General features: G+C 40.3%; 1 protein-coding gene across 1 annotated transcript in view; it reads right to left on the bottom strand.

The window, feature by feature from the left end:
- Positions 1-21,595, bottom strand: part of calcrla (calcitonin receptor-like a) — a 103,788-nt gene that overhangs the window by 29,958 nt on the left and 52,235 nt on the right. Inside the window, exon 2 of the mRNA XM_034186221.1 lies at positions 202-310. Coding sequence (XP_034042112.1) covers positions 202-276 — 75 coding nt within the window. The 5' untranslated portion in view covers positions 277-310. The remainder of the gene's footprint in view (positions 1-201; positions 311-21,595) is intronic.

Genomic DNA, 21,595 nt, shown 5'->3' with positions numbered 1-21,595 from the left:
CATCTAATATGGTCTGCTGTCATGGGGCTTACAAATGTATCTGTTCTCTATCAGCAATGTCCTGTGATGACATCAAGCAAAGTTCAATAATTACCTGGTGGCACTGCAGTCATCCGGATGCAATGTTATTGTACTGTAATCATTTTGGAAATGATTTCAGTTGATTATGTATTTTCAGCATTTGCATTTGTGCTGTCCTACCTTTGTTACACTACAGAAAAGCACAACTGCCACCATCCAAGTCCACCAAATGCTGTCTATCTTCATTTTGGACATATCAAAGCCGATGGGCAGTTTCTCAGCTACAGACCTGGAAAGGGGAAAAACAGACAATTGAGCACTGGCATTAAAAAGAGTAAAACAAATTTTCATAAATCTTTACATGAAATGGCCTCAACTGAATGAAATACTGTTAATGAGCCATAATTACAAAACTGCATCGAGAGTAACTTCACTCCTTCAAATTCAAAATCCAAAACATGGTTGTTCATATAATACGAAGTCCCTGATGGGTCTCTAATGTTGCAGACTCCACTTTTTCAACTCTAAGTGAGGGGTAATGCCGAAAATGCTGGTTGCCCTGGAGAAAAAAAACAGCTTTACCAGAGCATTGACAAGGTCAAGATCCCTCATTGGACTACCAGATGCAAACGTAGTCTCGTCTTCACATGTGCAATCCAGCCGGCGGTACTGCTACAACCACCTGTCCGCCTCTTTTGCTTCTTATTTTGGATTTGTAACCCACGGATTTCATCCAAGGTTCAGCCACATTGCTTTAATCAAACCCATTATGTGCCGCAACAGGCAGCTGTTTTGAGTAAACAAGCTTCAACACATTATACAAACCTGCCCAACAGCAAAAGGCACAAGTTAGTTATTACGTAAAGACAACAGAACAACTTCCTAAAGGGATTGGTGAAACTCGAGTTGTTAACTGTTCAACTGTTGCTGGCCTTCCTCAAACATCAGATTTTTCTTTTATAAAATTAAATCTGTAATATTGCAATCCTGTACTATTACTGCCAAATGGTAGGCTCAGCCCTTTTTTTTTTTGGAGGGTGGGCTTACCTCCAACCTTAAAGATCCTATAAACAACATTTTAAACCTTAATTTAGCAGCCAACAACTCCTTGTACATAAAGATGTAATTGATGTAATTGCCATAATGGAGTCCTGCACAGTTAATAAAGCAACGCTCCCAATGCGGATGCTGAAATCGGAGTTTTGTGTTTTCTTTTTCATAACTAGATGTGTGTGCAATTTGGCACATGAGCAGCATGCTTTGAAACTGTTGCCCTTTCTTACTTATAGAAGGATACAGAACTGCACACATAGCAATGTTCATGGAAGACGACAAGTTAAATCAAGTCTGAGCCCATGCACTGGTGCTGCGCTTCACCACATCCACAGCACCATGGAACTGACTTTGGCTCTATTGGGCTCAGTTGCACTGGTGCAGATGGTGCCAGTCAAGGTACACAGTAGCTTAATATGCATGACATGACTGCTTGGACAACTATAAACTTACACTGTTGGCTGATAGGATCATTTATTCTAAGTTTACAAATATGTAAGAAAAACACAATCTAAATTCTGATTTTAGACTGTCGCCAACATTCGTTGGGGTCACCACTCCACAAACTTAAAAAAAAGATCAATGTGTGATTTATTTATTTATTTAGTTAGCTATTTATTTATTTTTTTATTTTTTATTTTTTTTTTGGGGGGGGGGGGGTCTTGAACACCAGAATAGTGGATATTAGCAATAAAGTATCATATATCTTACTTTTGTTTCTGTGTCAGCAAAGCCTTTCAGTATGAACAAATAGCACTTTTGATTCAAAATGCTTTCATGTAAATTTGATAGTGTTTCTCTCACAAATTTGTCTACAATTGTGAGCAGGCATACGTACTAATAATATTTTAATCAATAATGATCAGAGGTGTCAAGTAACGAAGTACAAATACTTCGTTACTGTACTTAAGTACACTTTTTAGGTATCTATACTTTACTCCTTTACTTATTTTTCTGCCTACTTCTGACTTCTACTCATTACATTTTCACACAGGTATCTGTACTTTGTATTCCTTACATTTTTAAAACAAACAGCCTCGTTACTCTTGGCTTCAGTTTAATGTTTATATATATATATATATATTTCACGTCATGTGCGCCTGTAATCAACTTTTCTGCAGCACGGCTTTGCTTTGAACCGTGAACCAATCCAAGCAGTGGTTCGCAGATTGAAGCAATGCTTTGACCTATTGCTTTGTTTATTCCTTCTTTCTTTCACTTAATTTTCGCCCCGCTAAAACCCTAAAGAGTATACTTCTGTGAGTATTATTTACCTTTTCTATGTTAAACCGACCTGTTATGGTCTTCTGAAACAGTTGATAGATGTATTTTATAACTTAAAAACGGGAGCGACGCTAACGCGTTAGCATGTCTATGGCATTTTCAATGTTAAAAGTTAGCATTTAGCAGGTCTCATCACGTTCGGGTGCATTTGTTTTCAAATTGTAATATTTCTTAAATTTATTTTTGTTTATATATTAATAATCTAATGATTATTATATACAGTTTTAGAGAAAGAAGCAAAAAGAACCTGAACAGAAACACAACAGAAAATATAAAAGCAACTAACAATGAACATACATAAATAAATAAATACATACAGAAATAAATAAGTGTTTCCTGTGAACACCTAGTGACTCTTACACCTCCACTTCATCCCTGTCTTATTTAATGACAGTTTGTTTCGGTCAAACCATATTTTCAATGTGTTAATTTCTTCAGTGATGTTCTCCAGAACTATCTGCCAAACTAGAAAACTGCTGCATCCTAGTAAGAGCAGAATACTACTGGAATGAATCTGAATAAGGAAAGTTGTGTTTTGTTTTGTTTTTTCCTTCACTAAATGGATGCTGCACTCACTGCAGTTTATTGTCTGGAATAGTCCCAGATTGCATTTCAGAGCTTCTAGAATTGAAACATTTGCGTGCAGGTGGTGTTGGGGGGTAATTTTTGGTTTTGGGTCTTGGGCCACATGTAGAACGAATCAGTTTTTAAATTAAGCTTTCAATTCATATAGTGGCATCTACCTTTTTTTTTAAAGGTTACTTTATACTTTTATACTTTAAGTAGGTTTTGGAGCACATACTTTTTCACTTTTACTTGAGTAAAGAGGTCAAGTTGATACTTCAACTTTTACCAGAGTGTTTTTAAACTGCAGTATCTATACTTCTACTTAAGTAACAAATGTGTGTACTTTTGACACCACTGATAATGATGCCATTATCAATTCCGCTTATTGATCCAATTCTTTATCGATTCCCTTTTCAATACCTCCTGTGAATTTTCTGTGTACAAAACGTAGGCTCTACAGGTTTTCTATGTCAACATTTTATTAGTCTTAACATAAACAAATATGAAATTGGTCACTGGATCCTAGATCTCTGGACATAAATAGAAATTAACAAAATATATAGCTTTTGTCAAAAGCATTTCCTTTCAGGTATTAATAAAACAAATTTAACTCCATAGGCCCCTGAGCTGTGGTCTTGCAAACAGCTGCGCTGCACGTCAACATCAATGTGATTCATAAAGAACGGAGGACGTTTCATTTTGGGGGAAAAAAAAAAAAAAAGTTTTGGTCCATTGTAGTTTCTTGTCTGTATTACAACATTTGGAAAGAGGTGTCATTTGATTTAAAATGCAATTCACTTTGTAGTTATTAATTCCAATTTCACTTGGCAGAGAGTCACATAGCGTTTGGAGCTGTGCAGTTAGTCCCACAAAACAGAGGATATCGTTATTATTATTATTTCATTTACACGATGGACAGTGACTTTAGTTTACGAACCGGCAAAGCGGGTCCAGATCACGCCAGAGAACCATTGTGTGCTCTGCCACACGAAAATTTAACAGGGGAACGAATGTGTGGGATGGAGGACAATTCTGGTTTCTTACCCGCAACAAGACAAGAGCCCCAGTTAGTGACTTTAATCAGCACAAAGGTGACACATGACTGACATCTTTAAATGGCTTTTTGGGGGGTTAATGAACAAATTGCAGACCTGCTGCTTCTGAGATCAGAAGGTCGGAAGCAGAGCTTCGCTACTTGCGCTGTGTCCCACTGCTTCGCGTCGCAACTTCTCAGAAACAGCGGGTCCGCAATCAATAGAGAAATGATAATTTTCCTGATACACACCCTCAAAAAAAATGGCCGCTCCGGCATAATGTGAACTGAAGAACTGATAAGGGAATTGTTAAGCAAAAACACTACTTATGTCAGTCAATTGAATCATTTCTTAACGATTGTTAACAGGAACAGGTTTTCGATACCCATCCCTAGATGTGAGAGGTGCGAAATGTACAACTCCTCTTCTTGATCCATTGTCAATATTTGGGACTTCCTGGTTGAATGTAATTACTTTATCACCCATAGCTGGAATTTTTTTCCTGCTGGCTTAAAAATGGCTGGCAAACAGCTTTCAAGAAACCTACCGTACTTTGGATCTGAGATTGCTGGTAAACTACAGACCCGTGTCTAATACATTTTCCTCCCAAAACTCTTGAAAAAGTAGTCTTTAAGCAGAATATCATATACTTGACAGACGATGAGCTTTTTGTAACTTTACAACCAGCATTTAGGGCACATCATTCCACAGAAACTTAACTAAATGAAGTGCTAAACAATTTGTCACTAGTTATTGATGCAGATTCTATATCGGTGTTAATTTTGTTACTATAAATATAACAGCCTCATTTGCCACCATTGAACACAGAGTATTTGTTGTACAGAAATTAAAATTATTTTGCCATCTCTTACCTGGTACTCTCCTCCAGATCTTATTTTTCAGGTTAGCCACAGTGTTTTCTTTTTGTTTTGTTTTTTTGTTTGTTTGTTTGTTTCTTTGCCTCTGAATTTTCCGCATCAAAGTGTAGAGTACCTCAGGGTTTTGTTCTTGGACTATCTGCTATTCTTCCGTTATTCATAACTCACTGTTATAGAGAAGATGCGTAGCCTTCACGTCTGGTTATGTCGGTAACATTACATTACATTGCAAAAATGAAGGCTTGTTTGACTGCAGTGACAATCTTGATGTCATTTAATTTTCTACTTTAGAATTTATAGAAGCCCTGTGACCCTTAATTGGAGTAAGCGGTTGAAGATGAGTGAGTCAATGACAATTTATAGTAGCTTGACATAATCATTATTGACCCTGTTAGACACAGACATATTGAAAAACAATTACTATTGGGGATTCATTACGGAGAAAGAGTTAAAAACCTTGGTAAGGTTTTTTTTAATCCAACATTGTCTACTGCATACTACAGTTAACTGCACAAGTAGGAAACCTAATCACATCAACCTCATGTTAGCCTTCCTTCACTGGCTCTCTGTGACTGTGGAAGCAGATTTTATCTTTTTGTTGATGACATATAAAATATTACATGTATGTCCCCTTATCTTTCAGAACCTATTAAGCATTTTGTGAAGTAACGTTTCCTGCAGTGTCAGGATGCAGGCATACTCTGTTGTCCTAAGGTTAAAAAGTAGTTGGCAGGATGCAGAGCTTTTGCTTTCCTGCTCCTACATTGTGAAATAAATAGCCTGCTGATATCAGTCAGATGTGGAATAACTTCAATAAAACTCAAAACACACCTATTGTATTTTATGTAATCTATCATTAGTAAATATTTTATGTATTTATTATTATGCTGATGGTCTCATGTGAATGCACATATTCGTTTCCATTTCTGTGCTTCTTGATTGTGTTTGCATTTAAATTGATAAGCAATTTGGTCTGATTTTGAAAGCCCAACATAAATAAATGGTAAACGGACTGCATTTATATAGCACTTTTTCATCTGAATCAAAAACTCAAAGCGCTTTACAATGATGCCTTGCATTTACTCACACAACCTCACATACCAACATCAGGGTGCTGCCATGCAAGGCACTCACTACACCGGGAGCAACTTGGGGATTAAGCACCTTGCCAAAGGACCCTTAGTGATTTTTCCAGCCTGACAGGAGTTTGAAACAAGGCTCCTTTAGTCTCAAGGCCACCGCTTAACCAACTGACCATCAACTTCTCAGTGGTGACATTCATGTCTCTGGGTCCTCAGTCTTTGAGATCAAGAGATGACTGGGAAGAGCTTATGGAGCCATGAAGTTGCTGCATAGAGGTGTTAGGCAATGCCTGTGTCTTGGCAGGAGAACAAAGATAAAAGTCTTTAGGGTTCTTGGGCTTACTGTCTCACTCTATGATGGTGAGACTTGGAAGCTAACCAGTGACTGAACACAACTATAAGTCTTTGGTAACAGGACTTTTGGCAGTAGGAGGTGGTAATGGTAGAAAAAATTATTATTTTTTTTAAATATGCTTACATCAACTTCAGAGATTGCGCTCTGTGTAATTTGGGAGATATTTCATATAGGAAGTGGGTGTCTACCATGACAACCCCCCCCCCCCCCCACCCCATGCAAAAAAGAAAACTGCAATATATACTGTAATTTTAACATCTTTTGAAATATTATATGTAATTGCTTTGGCTTCATGATTAGTTTTGATGAACCCTGCATTGAACACAACATTCAAGTTTATGATATATGAGGTCTATTAGAAAAGTATCCGACCTTATTATTTTTTTCAAAAACCATATGGATTTGAATCACGTGTGATTGCGTCAGACAAGCTTGAACCCTCGTGCGCATGCGTGAGTTTTTCCACGCCTGTCGGTTGCGTCATTCGCCTGTGAGCAGGCTTTGAGTGAGGAGTGGTCCAGCCCCCTCATCGCTGTTTCATTGCCAGGAAATGGCGGAATGATTTGGGCTTTTTTTCCATCAGAATTTTTTCAGAAACTGTTAGAGACTGGCAGCTGGAAACCATTAGAAAAAATTATCTGGCTTTCGGTGAAAATGTTATGGGCTTGGTAGAGAATAAGGAGTGTTACTGTCGCTTTAAGGACGGCCCCCAGCAGCTGTGGGCCGCGCCGCGCTCCGAAACCGCCATCGACAGGCTGAATGACCATTTCATTTCTAAACAGATGGCTGTCTGGATCCGTGACCATCGTGTGCCATTTCTCTGGTTATCACAAGAGCTGGACATCAACCATTTTCTGTCAGATTTCACTTTCAACAAGATTTTGTCATGGAAAGCCGAGCGGAGGCTTCCCACGTCATGATGGATTCGCTACTGGAGCGAGACAAAACCACCTCCGTTTTGGTCTCACAGGACGGCTTTGAGATGGCGTTCAGACAGCTGTCGGTGGTTTTTCCATCGATTGATTATCCGAGAAATTGTGGATGTGCCTGGACATGCCAGAACATGTCCCGTGAGGCTTCATCACGGCGTTGCTTTGCGTCATGCGGCACCGCCGCGACGCGCGAAGCCTCCGCTCCTCTTTCCATGACAAAAACTCCTGCAACAGTGGAATGTGCCGTTCATTTCCAAACTGGACACTGTGTTTTATCCGGGACGTCGTCTCACTAGCACAGGAATTGTGAAAAGACGTGGACATCAGCACTTTTTCGGCACATTTCATTCGGCACATGAAAAAAATAATAAGGTCAGATACTTTTCTAATAGACCTCGTATAATGCTTCTGACTTGGTAGTACTTGTTTTAGAGAAGTCACAAAAGCTACATGAGTACTGATATTATTACAGTGATCAACACATGCAATTTCAAGTCACAGCATGGCAAGTTGTAGTAAATCAAGTGTCATGGCCAAGCCAAAAACAAGATCTCAGGCTAAAGAATCTGATAAAACCTTTGACAGTGGTTTATGTTTTTAAAGTTTTTGAACAGCATGGCCTCCTCCTAAGTCCTGTTATTCAGTCAGTGTGACTGAAAAAAACCCTTTGACAATGGTTAATGTTTTTAAAGATTTTGAAGAGCATGGCCTCCTCCTAAGTTCTGTTATTCACACAGTGTTACTGAAATAAAACCTTTGTGAAAGAATTGTGTTTATAAAGTTTTTGAAGAGCATGGACAAACTTTACACATAGCGGAATTGCCAGATAATTAAAAATAGACCATACTTTGTTACATTTAAGGGGTGGGGGGTTATTTTCAAGATATAGGATTAATTTTGATGCCAAAATGCTGGTATTAATATTGTGAATCATTTCCCAAGTAGATGTATTGAAATTCTGACTTGTGATTCTACCACCTCCTGCTACTTTTGGAGGATCTTTGGGTACCACTGGAATGGTTTCTCAGCAACACAGGTACCTCTTTTTGAGGACCTCAGCAGCTGGAAAATATGCAAAAGTATTTTGAGAGCACAGAAAAACCAATCAATATTATCAGACATTTTCTACATGACCATGTGGCCGAAGCATGTAATTTTTCTCCCCAATGCAGTTTTTAGTTTAGTCTTTGCTTTTTGATGTTTTACCCCTTTAACTTTTACACCACATGATGTAACCTCCTTGTCTAAAGTTTTCTATGAAACAAATCATCCATCTCCAGTTTTCCGGGAAACCACCTAGCAAATTCTAGTCTCCTTGGTATTTGCTGGGGGGTTAGTTTGATCTGAGACTGAATTTTGTATGGAAAGAGATGCAAGTCAGCCCTTAGGATGCATTGCAGAGAACTCAAACATTTTTGTTCTCCGAATTAGGGTCAACAGCGGCATTTTTTTCCTGGACTTTAATGTCTTGCAGAACAAACTTTAGGGTTCCTGAAATGAGAAAAATGCCATTATTTTCCAGTAAAACCATTTCCTGGTATTCATATTTCAGAGTAGTTTTGTGTACATTTTTGAGACACATACGAGGTCTGTTAGAAAAGTGTCCAACCTTATTATTTTTTTCAAAAACCATATGGATTTGAATCACGTGTGATTGCATCAGACATGCTTGAACCCTCGTGGGCATGCGAGAGTTTTTTCACGCCTGTCGGTTACATCATTCGCCTGTGGGCAGTCTTTGAGTGAGGAGTCGCCCACCCTCTCGTCAATTTTTCATTGTTTAGGAATGGCTCAGAGACTGCTGCTTTGTTTGATAAAAATTTTTTCAAAAGCTGTAAGGCACAACTGAGTGGACACTATTCGATAAATTCAGCTGGTTTTCGGTAAACATTTTAACGGCTGATGAGAGATTTTGGTCTGGTAGTGTCGCTTTAAGGACGGCCCACGGCGCCTGACGGTGATCTGCGCTTCGAGGCGGCAGCGTCTCGCCGTTTCAAGTTGAAAACTTCCACATTTCAGGCTCTGTTGAACCAGGAAGTCGTCAGAGAACAGAGAACTTTCAGAAGAAGTCGGCATGAGGAGTTTATTCGGACATTCCATTGTTAACGGACATTTTGTAATGAAAGAATGTGCGGGCAGAGTCGCATGTCGAGCCGGACCTGACCGCGGGGGGTTGCGACAGGAAAAACACCTCCGTTGGAAACCTTAACGGACAAGTTGGAACATGCCCAAGCTGTTAAACAATTTCTCAGTTACTCACTTGTTGAAAGCCATCAAAAGCCGCCTGAATTTTACAAATGGTTTTCAACACGGAGGTGTTTTTCCTGTCGCGGCGCACACAGATTCGTCGAGTCGTCACAAAATGTCATTAAACAGTGGAATATCCGCATAAAGTCCTCATGCCGGCCTCTTCTGAATCTTCTCTGTTTCTCTAAATTTCTCGAATAGTGTCCACTCGGATATTCCTCACAGGTCCAGAAAAAATTTTGATAAAGCAACGTGCGCCGTCTCGAGCAGCGTGTGAAACAAAGGAATTCAGCCGAGAGGGCTGGACCACATCTCACTCAAGGCCTGCCCACAGGGAAATGACATCACCGCCATGCGTGAAAAAACTTACGCATGCGCACGAGGGTTCAAGCATGATTGGTGTAATCGCACGTCATTCAAATCCATATAGTAAAAAAAAAAAGTGTCGGTTTCTCATCTAATACACCTCGTACACACACACACACACACATATGTATATATATATATATATATATATATATATATATATATATATATATATATTTAAATGCAATCTGGCAACAAACAAAAAAAACAGGAAAAACTTTCAAACTCAGTCTTCCCTATTGGCACATATCCTGTTTTATCAAACTGTTTGTGCTAAGTCTGTTAGTGTGCCTACTATATCTGCAAAAAAAAAAAAAAACCCTCCTAACACAGTATTGCTGCCTTCAAATAGAGCAGCTTTTCTAAAACGGTGGTCCACAGTTCACAGTTTGGTGGTCTGTACGCAACCTGTATTCCAGTATATTGGTAAAATATTACATTTTAAAATATCATATTCTAACTGAAAATTGAAATTCTCTAATGGTTTCAAAATGAATACAAAGTCTAACAGATAGTAGCATATAGTGTGCATTATTTTCATTATTAAATCAACTCACATTGAAATTATTATTGTTTCTGGATATTACATGGTCCTTGATCTGAAAAACATTGAGAAACACTGAAATCCAGTTTGTGAAATCACATTTTTAACACAGCAATTAAAATAAATAATGGTTGGCATTCAAATGCACTTTTAAAAACACAAAAACACACAAAAAATAGGTATGATGCATAATATGTTGACTGACTGTTTTATGTTTTCATTAAACTAGGTCAGTCATGGTCTGAATTAGTGGGGGGGGGGGGGGGAGGTGGGTGTATGACCCCCCCCCCCAAAAAAAAAAAACAACAAAACACTGGGGCCCCTCAAAAACAGGTTAAAAAAAAAAAAAAAAAAAAAGGAGTTTAGGGGTTTCAACATTCATATCTTTCTTACCTGTAACTATAGATTGTGATTGTATTTCCCACATTTATGCCTGGAAGAATGTTGTAATACACTTTCTGACACTACTTAACGTTAATTGAACATTTAGTCTGTCCTGTCCTTGTCTATATCACTTCCATCTTTGTAATGGCTTATTTAAGTTTATGTCCAGTGAGTGGTACATGCTAAATACTGTATTAGATTTATCTATATTAACAGGTTAAACATTGAGTATTTAAAAGATAACTGATTCCCATAAAAGCAGAATCTGGGAAAACTGTTGACAACAGAGCTGCAGGCCACTGGGATTTTATATCATGGTTGCGTAAATCTGCTTTACAGCATGCATACTAATGCTGGGATACTTCACACAGATAAAGTCCGCCTGCTCCATGTGTTTCACCACCTCAGAGCTTATAGTCCACAGATGCTGAAGATGCTTTAACTTTCTTAATTACTCATTCTTGTTGTAATAGGTTGTTGAAAGAGCTTTATTTTTTGGTATGTTTTCAGCATAAAGAAAGGACATGTTGTTCTATTTCTATTTGCTGGTGCTCCCGTTAGGGGTCGTCACAGCAGGTTAACATTTTCCATCTCATTCTGTCCTCTGCATCTTCCTCTGTCACCCCAACCACTTGCATATCCATCCCTCAGCATATCCATAAACTTTCTCTTTGGCCTCTTCTCCTGCTTCTTGGCTCCATCCTCAGCATCATTCTCCCTATATACAGTGCATCCAGAACACATTCAAGCACTTCTCTTTTTCTACATTTAATGTTACAAACTCATTCCTAAATGGATGAAATTATTTTTTTTTCCTCAAAACACAATACCCCATAATGCCAATGTAAAAAGTTTTTTTTTTAAGATTGTTGCAAATTTCTTTAAAAAACAACAACAAAACTCAACTAAGAAATCACATGTACATAATTATTCACAGAAAGGCACACGCCTGTCATATATACATACTGTATAAGGTCCCACAGTTGACAATCCATATCAGAGCACAAACCAAGCATGAAGTCAAAGGAATTCTCTTTAGACCTCTGAGAGAGGATTGTCTCAGTGCACAACTCTGGTGAAAGGTACAGAAACATTTCTGCTGCTTTGAAGGTCCCAATAAGTACAGTGGCCTCCATCATTCGTAAATGGATGGAGTTCAAATCCATCAGGACTCTACCTAGATCCGTGCCACAATCGCGGCCAGAAATTTTATGGTGCATTTTATACATTCCAAAATACTATTACAATTAAACACAAACCTATCCATAATTAACAGGATTAAAAACAAAACCAAACAAATACACAACAATCAAATTTAAATCAACCACTCTCAATTTACAACAGCCAACCCCAAAAATTCAATAAGGCAGATTGAATTATAAACAGCTCATTACAGGCAGCAGCCAGTTTATCGCTGAATGATGCGACTGAGTAGACTGTTAAAGACCTGGCACAAAGCCTCCTGTTGTCTGATTTGAACTAAACAGCATCACAGCACAGAGAAGTGGTTTACTGAAACATTATTGTGCTAATTACAAACGACCAACAAATATGAGCTGCCCCATCACACATATAACCGAGCAAACGCACATGTGGATACACACGCACACAAACAAGTTTGAGTTCTCTGCCAAGCAGCCCAGTAACTTCTGTCCTGGGTTGGCTGTCAGACTTTAAGGGACAAATGCAGAAGATACAACTTCTCAAATGGCAACAACAGAACAGATGTCACAGTATGAGTTTCAACAATCTCGGCCCATCTTATCATTGCATTCCCAAAAAACATCTGCTTTCTGCTTTTAGACACAGGTAAAAAGAGCAGTGAGAGTAACACTGAACCATACAGAAACATGACACCTCAACCATAGTCACCTGACTTCAGCCCATTTTCACTGGATCCATCACATTAAGTATCTCACTGGGCTGCGACAGCCTGCGAACGGCATCCACAAGGAAATTTGCACAATTCATAGCGAGGTTCGCAACTGGTCAACGTCCCCTCACCTCAGTTCGGGGCGGCACTCTTGTGTTGCTTGATTTTTAAACAAAATTAAAAATTCCCCGCAATGAACTCCCTTGCCAAAATGTCAGGCGGGCACCTCGTACCCCTCACCATGTCGCCTCTGCGACCCAGAACATGCGCTGTGAGGGGTTGATACACACTATTCATTTTATATGATGAGAGAGGAACAGCGCTCCTGGAACACTCCAGCAGCCTCCGGACACCCCGCTCTGCAGCCGGCCGGCACCCACCTGCCGTGCACGCAGGGAAGAGAGCTGGACACATCTTGCTGGGCCACGGACAACCTGCACAAGTTGGACTTATTGTTTATGTATTTATTTATTATTCAGAGCACAGAAGTAGATTTAAGTTAAATGCTCCTGGCTAGCACACACTGCACGTGCACGGCATGCTGAACGGATGATGCCAGCAGTCTGGCTTTGTTCTTTCATTTTTATCAGAGGGCTTCCAAAAGATCACAATGTCTCTGTGTCCTGTCCTGCCTTTTCTGAGGCAGGACAGGACATGAAGAAATGAAGTTTAGTACACATCACATCACACATTCATTGTATTTATTTAGTTTTCTGATGAAAGACATGGACTAAGTTTAATGCTCCTGGTCAGCACACACCCGTAGTGCACGCACGAACAAGCTGGACATCACCTGTGCGTTGAATGGGGACTATGTCAGCACTCCACCTTTATTTATGTATTTATTTATTTTTAAATCTGAGCGCTTCCAGAGAATCACAGAGCCCGTGTCCGCATGGAGCAGCACTTTGATCAAATCACTGTGCTCGGCCAGTGAAGGATTGTGTGGTCATTTGTCAAAGGAGAGGGCAGTCACCAGCTGGGACAATAATATTTACATGTAGGACCTCTTGGACATTATTCTGCAAGTCCATAAGTGCCTTCCCACACTTTCTTGTTTTTCAATTATTATTTGTTTTACTTTATTTAACTGCTGCTTTCAGCGCTTTTTCTGCCTAAAAAGTCAGGGAAGTTTCCACACCCTCTTTGACATAATGTCCACATCCGTCCTGAGTACTACTGTATGTATGCAAACACATCGTTGTGTCAGCATCCATGAGAGTGCTGCGCGGCATTCACACACAAATCCTTTAGCCTGCTAACTGCACGAAAGTGCTGCTTGACTTTTATGTATGCACTTTGCGCCATATCAGTGGCTGTTGTGCAGTATATATGCAGACTTCTCGAGATTTGTGGCAGTAATTTTCACCTGCACTCCAGACGCCATTCAGCGTACACTCTACCGCTGTGCGCGCATGTGTCAGGAGCAGTGTTGCCACAGTTACTTTGAAAAAGTAATCCAATTACTGATTACTGATTACTCCTTGAAAAAGTAACTTAGTTACTTTACTGATTACTCAATTGGAAAAGTAACTAAGTTAGATTACTAGTTACTTTTTTAGTTACTTTCCCCAGCTGCTGACAACAACCCACCTCAACATGACAATGATACTTTATAGTCACCCTTTCTTGGCTTCAATGAAAATAAATACTTGTTTTATAAAAAGTAAAATAAAGACCTCTTTCTTGACCTTATATTTAACTGTTGACAGCACTGTAACAGTAAAACTTGCAATTTCTAACCTACATTGTTTATAAATGTAACTATTAAATTCATTCTAACATTTTTCTAACATTTAAATTCTCTCTAAGCATTTTACTTGTCGAAATTATTATTATTTTAAGTTGTATTAGTAGTTGTAAAAAAAAGGCTTTAAAACTGGACCTTTAATCTAGGGGTGCTGTGGGGGGCACATCCTTGCCCCATGCCCCCATTCCAGCTAGATTCGCAGAAAACATGACCAGATTTACAGGTAAGAAGGTTTTATTGCGCTTTCACATCATGTGGTCCTCAGAAAGAGAGTTTATGTGCATTTGAGTGGAAAATAGTGTTAGTTGTTGACGTGTCGCGGAGGATCAGCTGTTTTTAGCAGCAGATACGGAGCGGCTCTGAGAAAAAAAAGCATAAAAATGTCTTTGTAAAGCTCAGTGCAGGTGTGCTGTTGTCATCGCGCTTTAAGAGGTGAGGACAAGTCATAGCTGCTGCAGAAAACCACGGATGAAAAGCTCACAGCTCGCTTAAAGTGTGTAGTTCAGTCGAACCCCGACCTCCTTCCCACGGACCAAGTTTAATGCTGCTATCGACCCACAATGCAAAAATAATAGTAACGCACAGTGACTTGGAGAAGTGACTTTAATCTGATTACTGATTTGGAAAGATTAACGCGTTAGATTACTTGTTACTAAGTAACGCGTTACTGGCATCACTGGTCAGGAGGACCAATTTAGTGAGATTCCACATGAGAAAATGATCACCTTTTCGTGCAATGTTTCGTCTTCTCCTATTCTCCAGCAGTCACGCATCACTGAGATACTACACTAACCAGAGTTTCACAAAACCTTACAAACATTAAAAATTGATTATTTTATCATCATTATTATATGAACTCCAAAAGAAGAATGGATGCACAAATGTTTTCAGAATGGTAGCTGATGATAAGTTTGAAAATGCTGTGTTCAAATACAGTTTTTAGCTTAGAGGTAACTGCAAAACCAAAGTTTAACACTGATCAAGTAGCAAAGCCTTACAGATGTAAAGTAAAATAAAATGTTTTGAATCATAATAAACTTTACATCTAATTGTAATATGCATTTCTCATAGTTGTATTTCATGCTATCAATATACATGTAAAGGGTTCAGATGAAAATCCAGTCATTTTTTTGTAAAATGGAGAAAACTGCAGTCAAAGTGAACATATAAAAGTACAACACATATGAAAATGCAATGATTTCGATGAATAAAGTGAAAACAGTATGTTCAAATTCTTTTAAATTTTGCACATTGACAGATACCTAAGCAGCCAAGTTCATATTGGCCTAAACTAAAAAATTGTGGTTTTGAGTTTAATGGGTTTTGCATCTTAACGATCATTTGTTCATGAGGAAAGATTTCCTGATCTCAGCATTGCGGTCAATGCTGTGATCTTTGCAGAATCAATGAATACGTTGATTCCAACACTTGGGAAACTGAACGAGGAGTAAGAGTGTATGAGTTTGTAGTTGTCATGGATCAAGACTAAGATCCAGGCTTTCAGAAGTGTATCTGTATTCAGTGAAAGAGGTGAATTTGTACAGACATTTTCTTATCTCAGCAGTGACATTTCATGACATTCTCTGGGTCCTCAGACTCTGAGATCAGAAGATGCCTGGGAAGAGCGAATGGAGTTGCTGGACAGAAGTCTTTGCAGGAGAATGCAAATCCAACTATTTAGTGGGGTGATGGTGCTTTATGTCTTAAGGCATGGTTGGGAGACTCGAATGCTAACCGGTACTGGAGTTCTTAAGAGGATCCTTGGGTACTGTTGGAATGATGTCAAACAAATGATTAATTAAGGAGAGTAACGTGGCATATTCGTTGAATTGTGAGGGGAAGGCACCTCCAACTTTTTCTCAATTTGGCAGCATTCTCTAGGAATGATGAAGCATGAAGGTGCTGCAGAGTTGACAATCCCATTGGCTGGAAAAGACCATCTAGCTGCAGCAGGTAGATGGTTACTTCAGAGAGATGGGAATGCACCATTTGTCTTCCTGTGTGGTTGTCATCAGTGACCCAAGGTGGTTCTATCATGTGAAAGTGGTATCATACTGCACTTGTGCATGCTCTTACACCTGAACATAACTGAAGACTATTGTCATAATTATCCTAAAATGAAGAAATAAATAAAATAAAAATAATTTTGCTATGTTGCCAGACCTGCTCTTACTCCTTGTTAAAGATTTCATACATTTGTGACTTTTGTTGCATAAAATAATAAGGCAAACTTCACAAACAGTTTTTGACTGGTTTGGTCCTGTTAATTCAACAATAAACTGTGGGCGATTTTGCAATATTGCAGTAGCACTTGAAATTCACTGTAGTGGTTAGTCACAGACACTTAGCTCAGGAGCTGACATCACCTGTTAAATGTGTGAGAACACAGAAAAATAAGTGGAAAAGCACCTATGCAGACAGCTGTTGTGTTCTCCCTTGGTGCCAGAGTGCAGTGCGCGCTTATCGACTCCCACTGTCCCTGTTGAGATGCTGTAAACATCTTTTTGCCACCGCAGGATCTGTGGCACGCCATACTCTAACTCTCACTGAGTGGCATTCAGAGGTCATTAAGCTTCTAACGTCATTACTGTGTGATTCTATAGCAGGATGCATACTTAACGAGAAAGGAAGAGGGAAGCATTTCAGCTGCTCTACAGGGAGAAGCAATAACAAGCATTAGCTAATGCTTCACTATGCATTGCTTCTCTTCATGCTGTTAATCTCTTGTCATTTAAAAAGAAACACTGCTGCATAACCTTAACAAAAATAAGCTTAGATAACACTGCAATTATTTACACCACTTTATATATATATATATATATATATATATATATATATATACAAGGTTGTCCACAATTTCTCGGATAGTCACACGACTGAAAAGCGACCGAAAGCCGTCTGAATCTTCCAAATGGTGGAAGAGGTGGGCATGTCACAACATGTCCTGTGAGACTTCAACACGGAGGCACTTTTGTTCCACCATCAGCTTCGTGCCGATGAATTTTGCTGCAACTCTTTTCATGGCAAAATTTTCTGTCACAGTGGAATGTGCCGAAAAAGTGCTGATGTCCACCTCTTCTACAATTTCTCGGATAGTCACACGACGGTCCCACATCACCACAGCATTCACTTTGGAATGATCCGGTCATTTCAGCGTGTTGATGGCCGACCGGAGCGTGGCTCGCTCTCCACCGTTGTGCGGCCATCTTTAAACCAGTTGTACCGCTCCTTAATCTGTGTGATGCCCAGAGGATCGTCACCGAAAGCTGTCTGAATAATCCGAATGATTTCCACCTGGCTGTCGCCCAGTTTCTGACAAAATTGAATGCAGTCGCGCTGCTCCAGTCATTCTGCCATTTCCTTGCAAAGAAAAAACGACGAGAGACTCCACCCATCCTCACACAAAGGCTGCTTACCAGGAAATTATGCAACCGACAGGCGTGAAAAAAATCACGCATGCGCACGAAGGTTCAAGGTTGGCTCATGCAAGCACACGTGATTCAAATCCATCAGGTTTTTGAAAAAAATAAAAAGGTCGGATACTTTTCTAACAGACCTCGTATATTTTTAACATGTTAAAACAAAGCTATTCAGCTTCATGATGAAGTGGTAGAATGGAGGATTTTCTTAATAACATGAAATTTCAGCTGTCATTTGCCAGAAGGCAAATGGAAAACCTGAGCTGAGATTTGATCTGTTTGTCTGTTTTACGGTACTTCTCTACTCCACTCCAACATGAAGATGTGATTGGGAACACCACATGAATATGTTGCACCATTCCTACTTTTCCACTAACATCTGCTTGTAGTTTGTAATTATTTAACAGCTGTCATTGATGTCTTGGTAGCTTCCCTCACACTTGTCCTTCCAGGATGGTCACTCAGTTTTTGAGAACGTCCTACTTGACACAGCTTTACCACGCAGTACCATATCGTTTGTATTTCTAAGTGGCTAAGTGCACTTGTTTCCAGTGCTAAAGATCCCTGGTTCAAACCCCACCCCTGCCCATACGCCATGTAATATGTATGAAGTTGCATCAGGAAGGGCACCCAGCATATAACTTGTGCCAAATCAACATGCAGAACCACCTCGGATCTGCTGTGGCGACCTTAAGTGAAGACGAGGGAGAAGCCAAAGGGACTTACTTACGAATGATTGATGTAAACTAACTCCAAGACATATGCAGTGACTTGGAAGTGTTCATAGTATTCATCACTTGATTTTGCTCAAGAAACCTGGGTGCAAAAGTAATGATTTAATCTGTATATTTAGAAGAAATGGCCCCTCTCAAAACTTTTTTTTTGGAATGTATTGCAGAAATGGATATATATTAGAAAATTAAATGAAGCTGCCCACACAACACGTGAGCAAAGCAAATGCAAGGATCGCTGCGTTTTTTTTTTTTTTTCTTCCCTTATTTGCATTTTCCGTATTGCGGTCATCTAAATTGCTGTGCAGAGTGTGATGAATACAGATGTGTGATGAAGTGAATGAATGTGACAAACTGCATCAAATAGAACAACAAACATATGTTGCATCTCACCTGAACAGCATCATCTTTTGTTTTAATCCAGAGCTTCGACACAGTGTAGTGGACACCAAATGATAATCTGAATCAATCCAGAATTGTTTGATAAATAATACAACATTAAGTTACTGCCAGAAGGTTATGTTGTCATTCTAGTTTGTTTGTCGGTTTGTCTATCTGCTTGCTAGCAGAATAACTAAAAAAATAAATAAATAAAAAAATGAACCATATGAACAAAATTTGGTTCAACCTTAGGCAAAGGCGGAGTTGACTAAATTTTGATCCTCCTTTCAATCACTGATCAAAGGGATATAAGTTAAAAGTAAAAGAAAGTAAATGACTTGCGTAACTGAAGAATAACTAGTATTGGTAATTTCATTAAGTGACTGGTTGGTTGCACGTACATTAACTGAGTAAATGTAAATGCTATCTTGAGAGCTCAATACCACATTGTGAGCCACATAGTCATTGGATATTTCCCACAGACCAGTGTTTCCCAATCCTGCTCTGCAGGACCCACAGCCATCCATGTTTTCCCATTTGACCCTGATCTACTCAGACCAGATCAGCTCAGACAGGTGTGATCAACCAATCAACAACTGGCTGAATGAAGGCATACACCTGATTTATCTCATAATGTGGAGATAGAGCAGGGAGCAATGCAAAATGTGCAGTACTTTGGGTCCTAAGGGCCTGGACTGGAAAACACCACCGTAGACTGTGTGTGTATACGAGGTCTATTAGATAAGAAACCGACACTTTTATTTTTTTTGTTAACTATATGGATTTGAATGACGTGCGATTACACCAATCATGCTTGAACCCTCGTGCGCATGCGTGAGTTTTTTTCATGCGTTTCGGTGATGTCATTTCCCTGTGGGCAGGCCTTGAGTGAGATGTGGTCCAGCCCTCTCGGCTGAATTCTTTTGTTTCACACGCTGCTAGAGATGGCGCGCGTTGCTTTATCAAAATTTTTTCTGGACCTGTGAGGAATATCCGAGTGGACACTATTCGAGACATTTAGCTGGTTTTCGGTGAAAATTTAACGGCTGATGAGAGATTATGGGGTGTTTCTGTCGCTGTAAGGACTTTCCACGGAGCGGGACATCGCGCAGCGCTTTCAGGCGCCGTCGTCGGCCTGTTTTGACCTGAAAACATCCTAATTTAAGGCTTAATTCACCCAGGACGTCGTGAGAGAACAGAGAAGATTCAGAAGAGGCCGTCATGAGGACTTTATGCGGACATTCCACTGTTTAAGGACATTTTTTAATGAAAGACGTGCGCACACAGATTCGCCGAGTCGTCACGGAAATGACTCGGCGAATCTGTGTGCGCCGCGACAGGAAAAACACCTCCGTGTTGAAAACCATTTGTAAAATTCAGGCGGCTTTTGATGGCTTTCAACAAGTGAATAACTGAGAAATTGTTTAACAACTTGGGCATGTTCCAACTTGCCTGTTAAGGTTTCCAACGGAGGTGTTTTTCCTGTCGCGACCCCCCGCGGTCGGGTCCGGCCCGACATGCGACTCTGCCCGCACGTTCTTTCATTACAAAATGTCCGTTAACAATGGAATGTCCGAAAAAACTCCTCATGCCGACTTCTTCTGAAAGTTCTCTGTTCTCTGACGACTTACTGGGTCAACAGAGCCTGAAATGTGGAAGTTTTCAACTTGAAACAGCGAGACGACGCCGCCTTGAAGCGCAGATCGCCATCAGGCGCCGTGGGCCGTCCTTAACGCGACACTACCAGACCAAAATCTCTCATCAGCCGTTAAAATTTTTACCGAAAACCAGCTGAATTTATCGAATGGCGTCCACTCAGTTGTACCTTACACTTTTGAAAAATTTTGATCAAACAAAGTGGCAGTCTCTGAGCCATTCCTAAACAATGAAAAAAATTGATGAGAGGGTGGGCGACTCCTCACTCAAAGACTGCCCACAGGCGAATGACGTAACCGACAGGCGTGAAAAAACTCTCGCATGCCCACGAGGGTTCAAGCATGTCTGATGTAATCACACGTGATTCAAATCCATATGGTTTTTGAAAAAAAATAATAAGGTTGGATACTTTTCTAATAGACCTCGTATATCCATCCATTCATCCATTTTCTTCCGCTTATCCCAGGTCAGGTCGCGGGGGCAGCAGCTCAAGCAAAGCCGCCCAGACCTCCCGATCCACACACACCTCCCGCAGCTCCTCCGGGGGAACCTTGAGGCGTTCCCAAGCCAGCTGAGAGACATAGTCCCTCCAGGGTGATCTGGGTCTTTGCCGGGGCCTCCTCCGGATGGGACATGCCCGGAACACCTCTCCATCGAGGCATCCAGGGGGCATCCGGAAAAGATGCCTGAGCCACCTCAGCTGGCTCCTTTTGACGTGGAGGAGCAGCGGCTCGACTCCGAGCTCCTCCCGAGTGACAGAGCTCCTCACCCTATCTCTAAGGGAGCGCCCAACCACCCTGCGGAGGAAACTCATCTCGGCCGCTTGTACTCGCGATCTTGTTCTTTCGGTCATGAGCCAAATCTCATGAGCATAGGTGAGGGTCGGAACGTAGATCAATCGGTAAATCGAGAGCTTTGCCCCCCTGCTCAGCTCTCTCTTCACCCATGATGGTCTGATACAGTGACCGCATCACTGCAGACGCTGCACCGATCCATCTATCGATCTCATGCTCCATCCGTCCCTCACTCGTGATCAAG

The sequence above is a fragment of the Thalassophryne amazonica genome, chromosome 14, assembly GCF_902500255.1.
Source record: "Thalassophryne amazonica chromosome 14, fThaAma1.1, whole genome shotgun sequence".
In the NCBI taxonomy this organism is placed as follows: Eukaryota; Metazoa; Chordata; class Actinopteri; order Batrachoidiformes; family Batrachoididae; genus Thalassophryne; species Thalassophryne amazonica.
The sequence above is the reverse complement of the archived record's forward strand: the minus strand, read 5'-3'. Positions and strand labels throughout refer to the sequence as shown.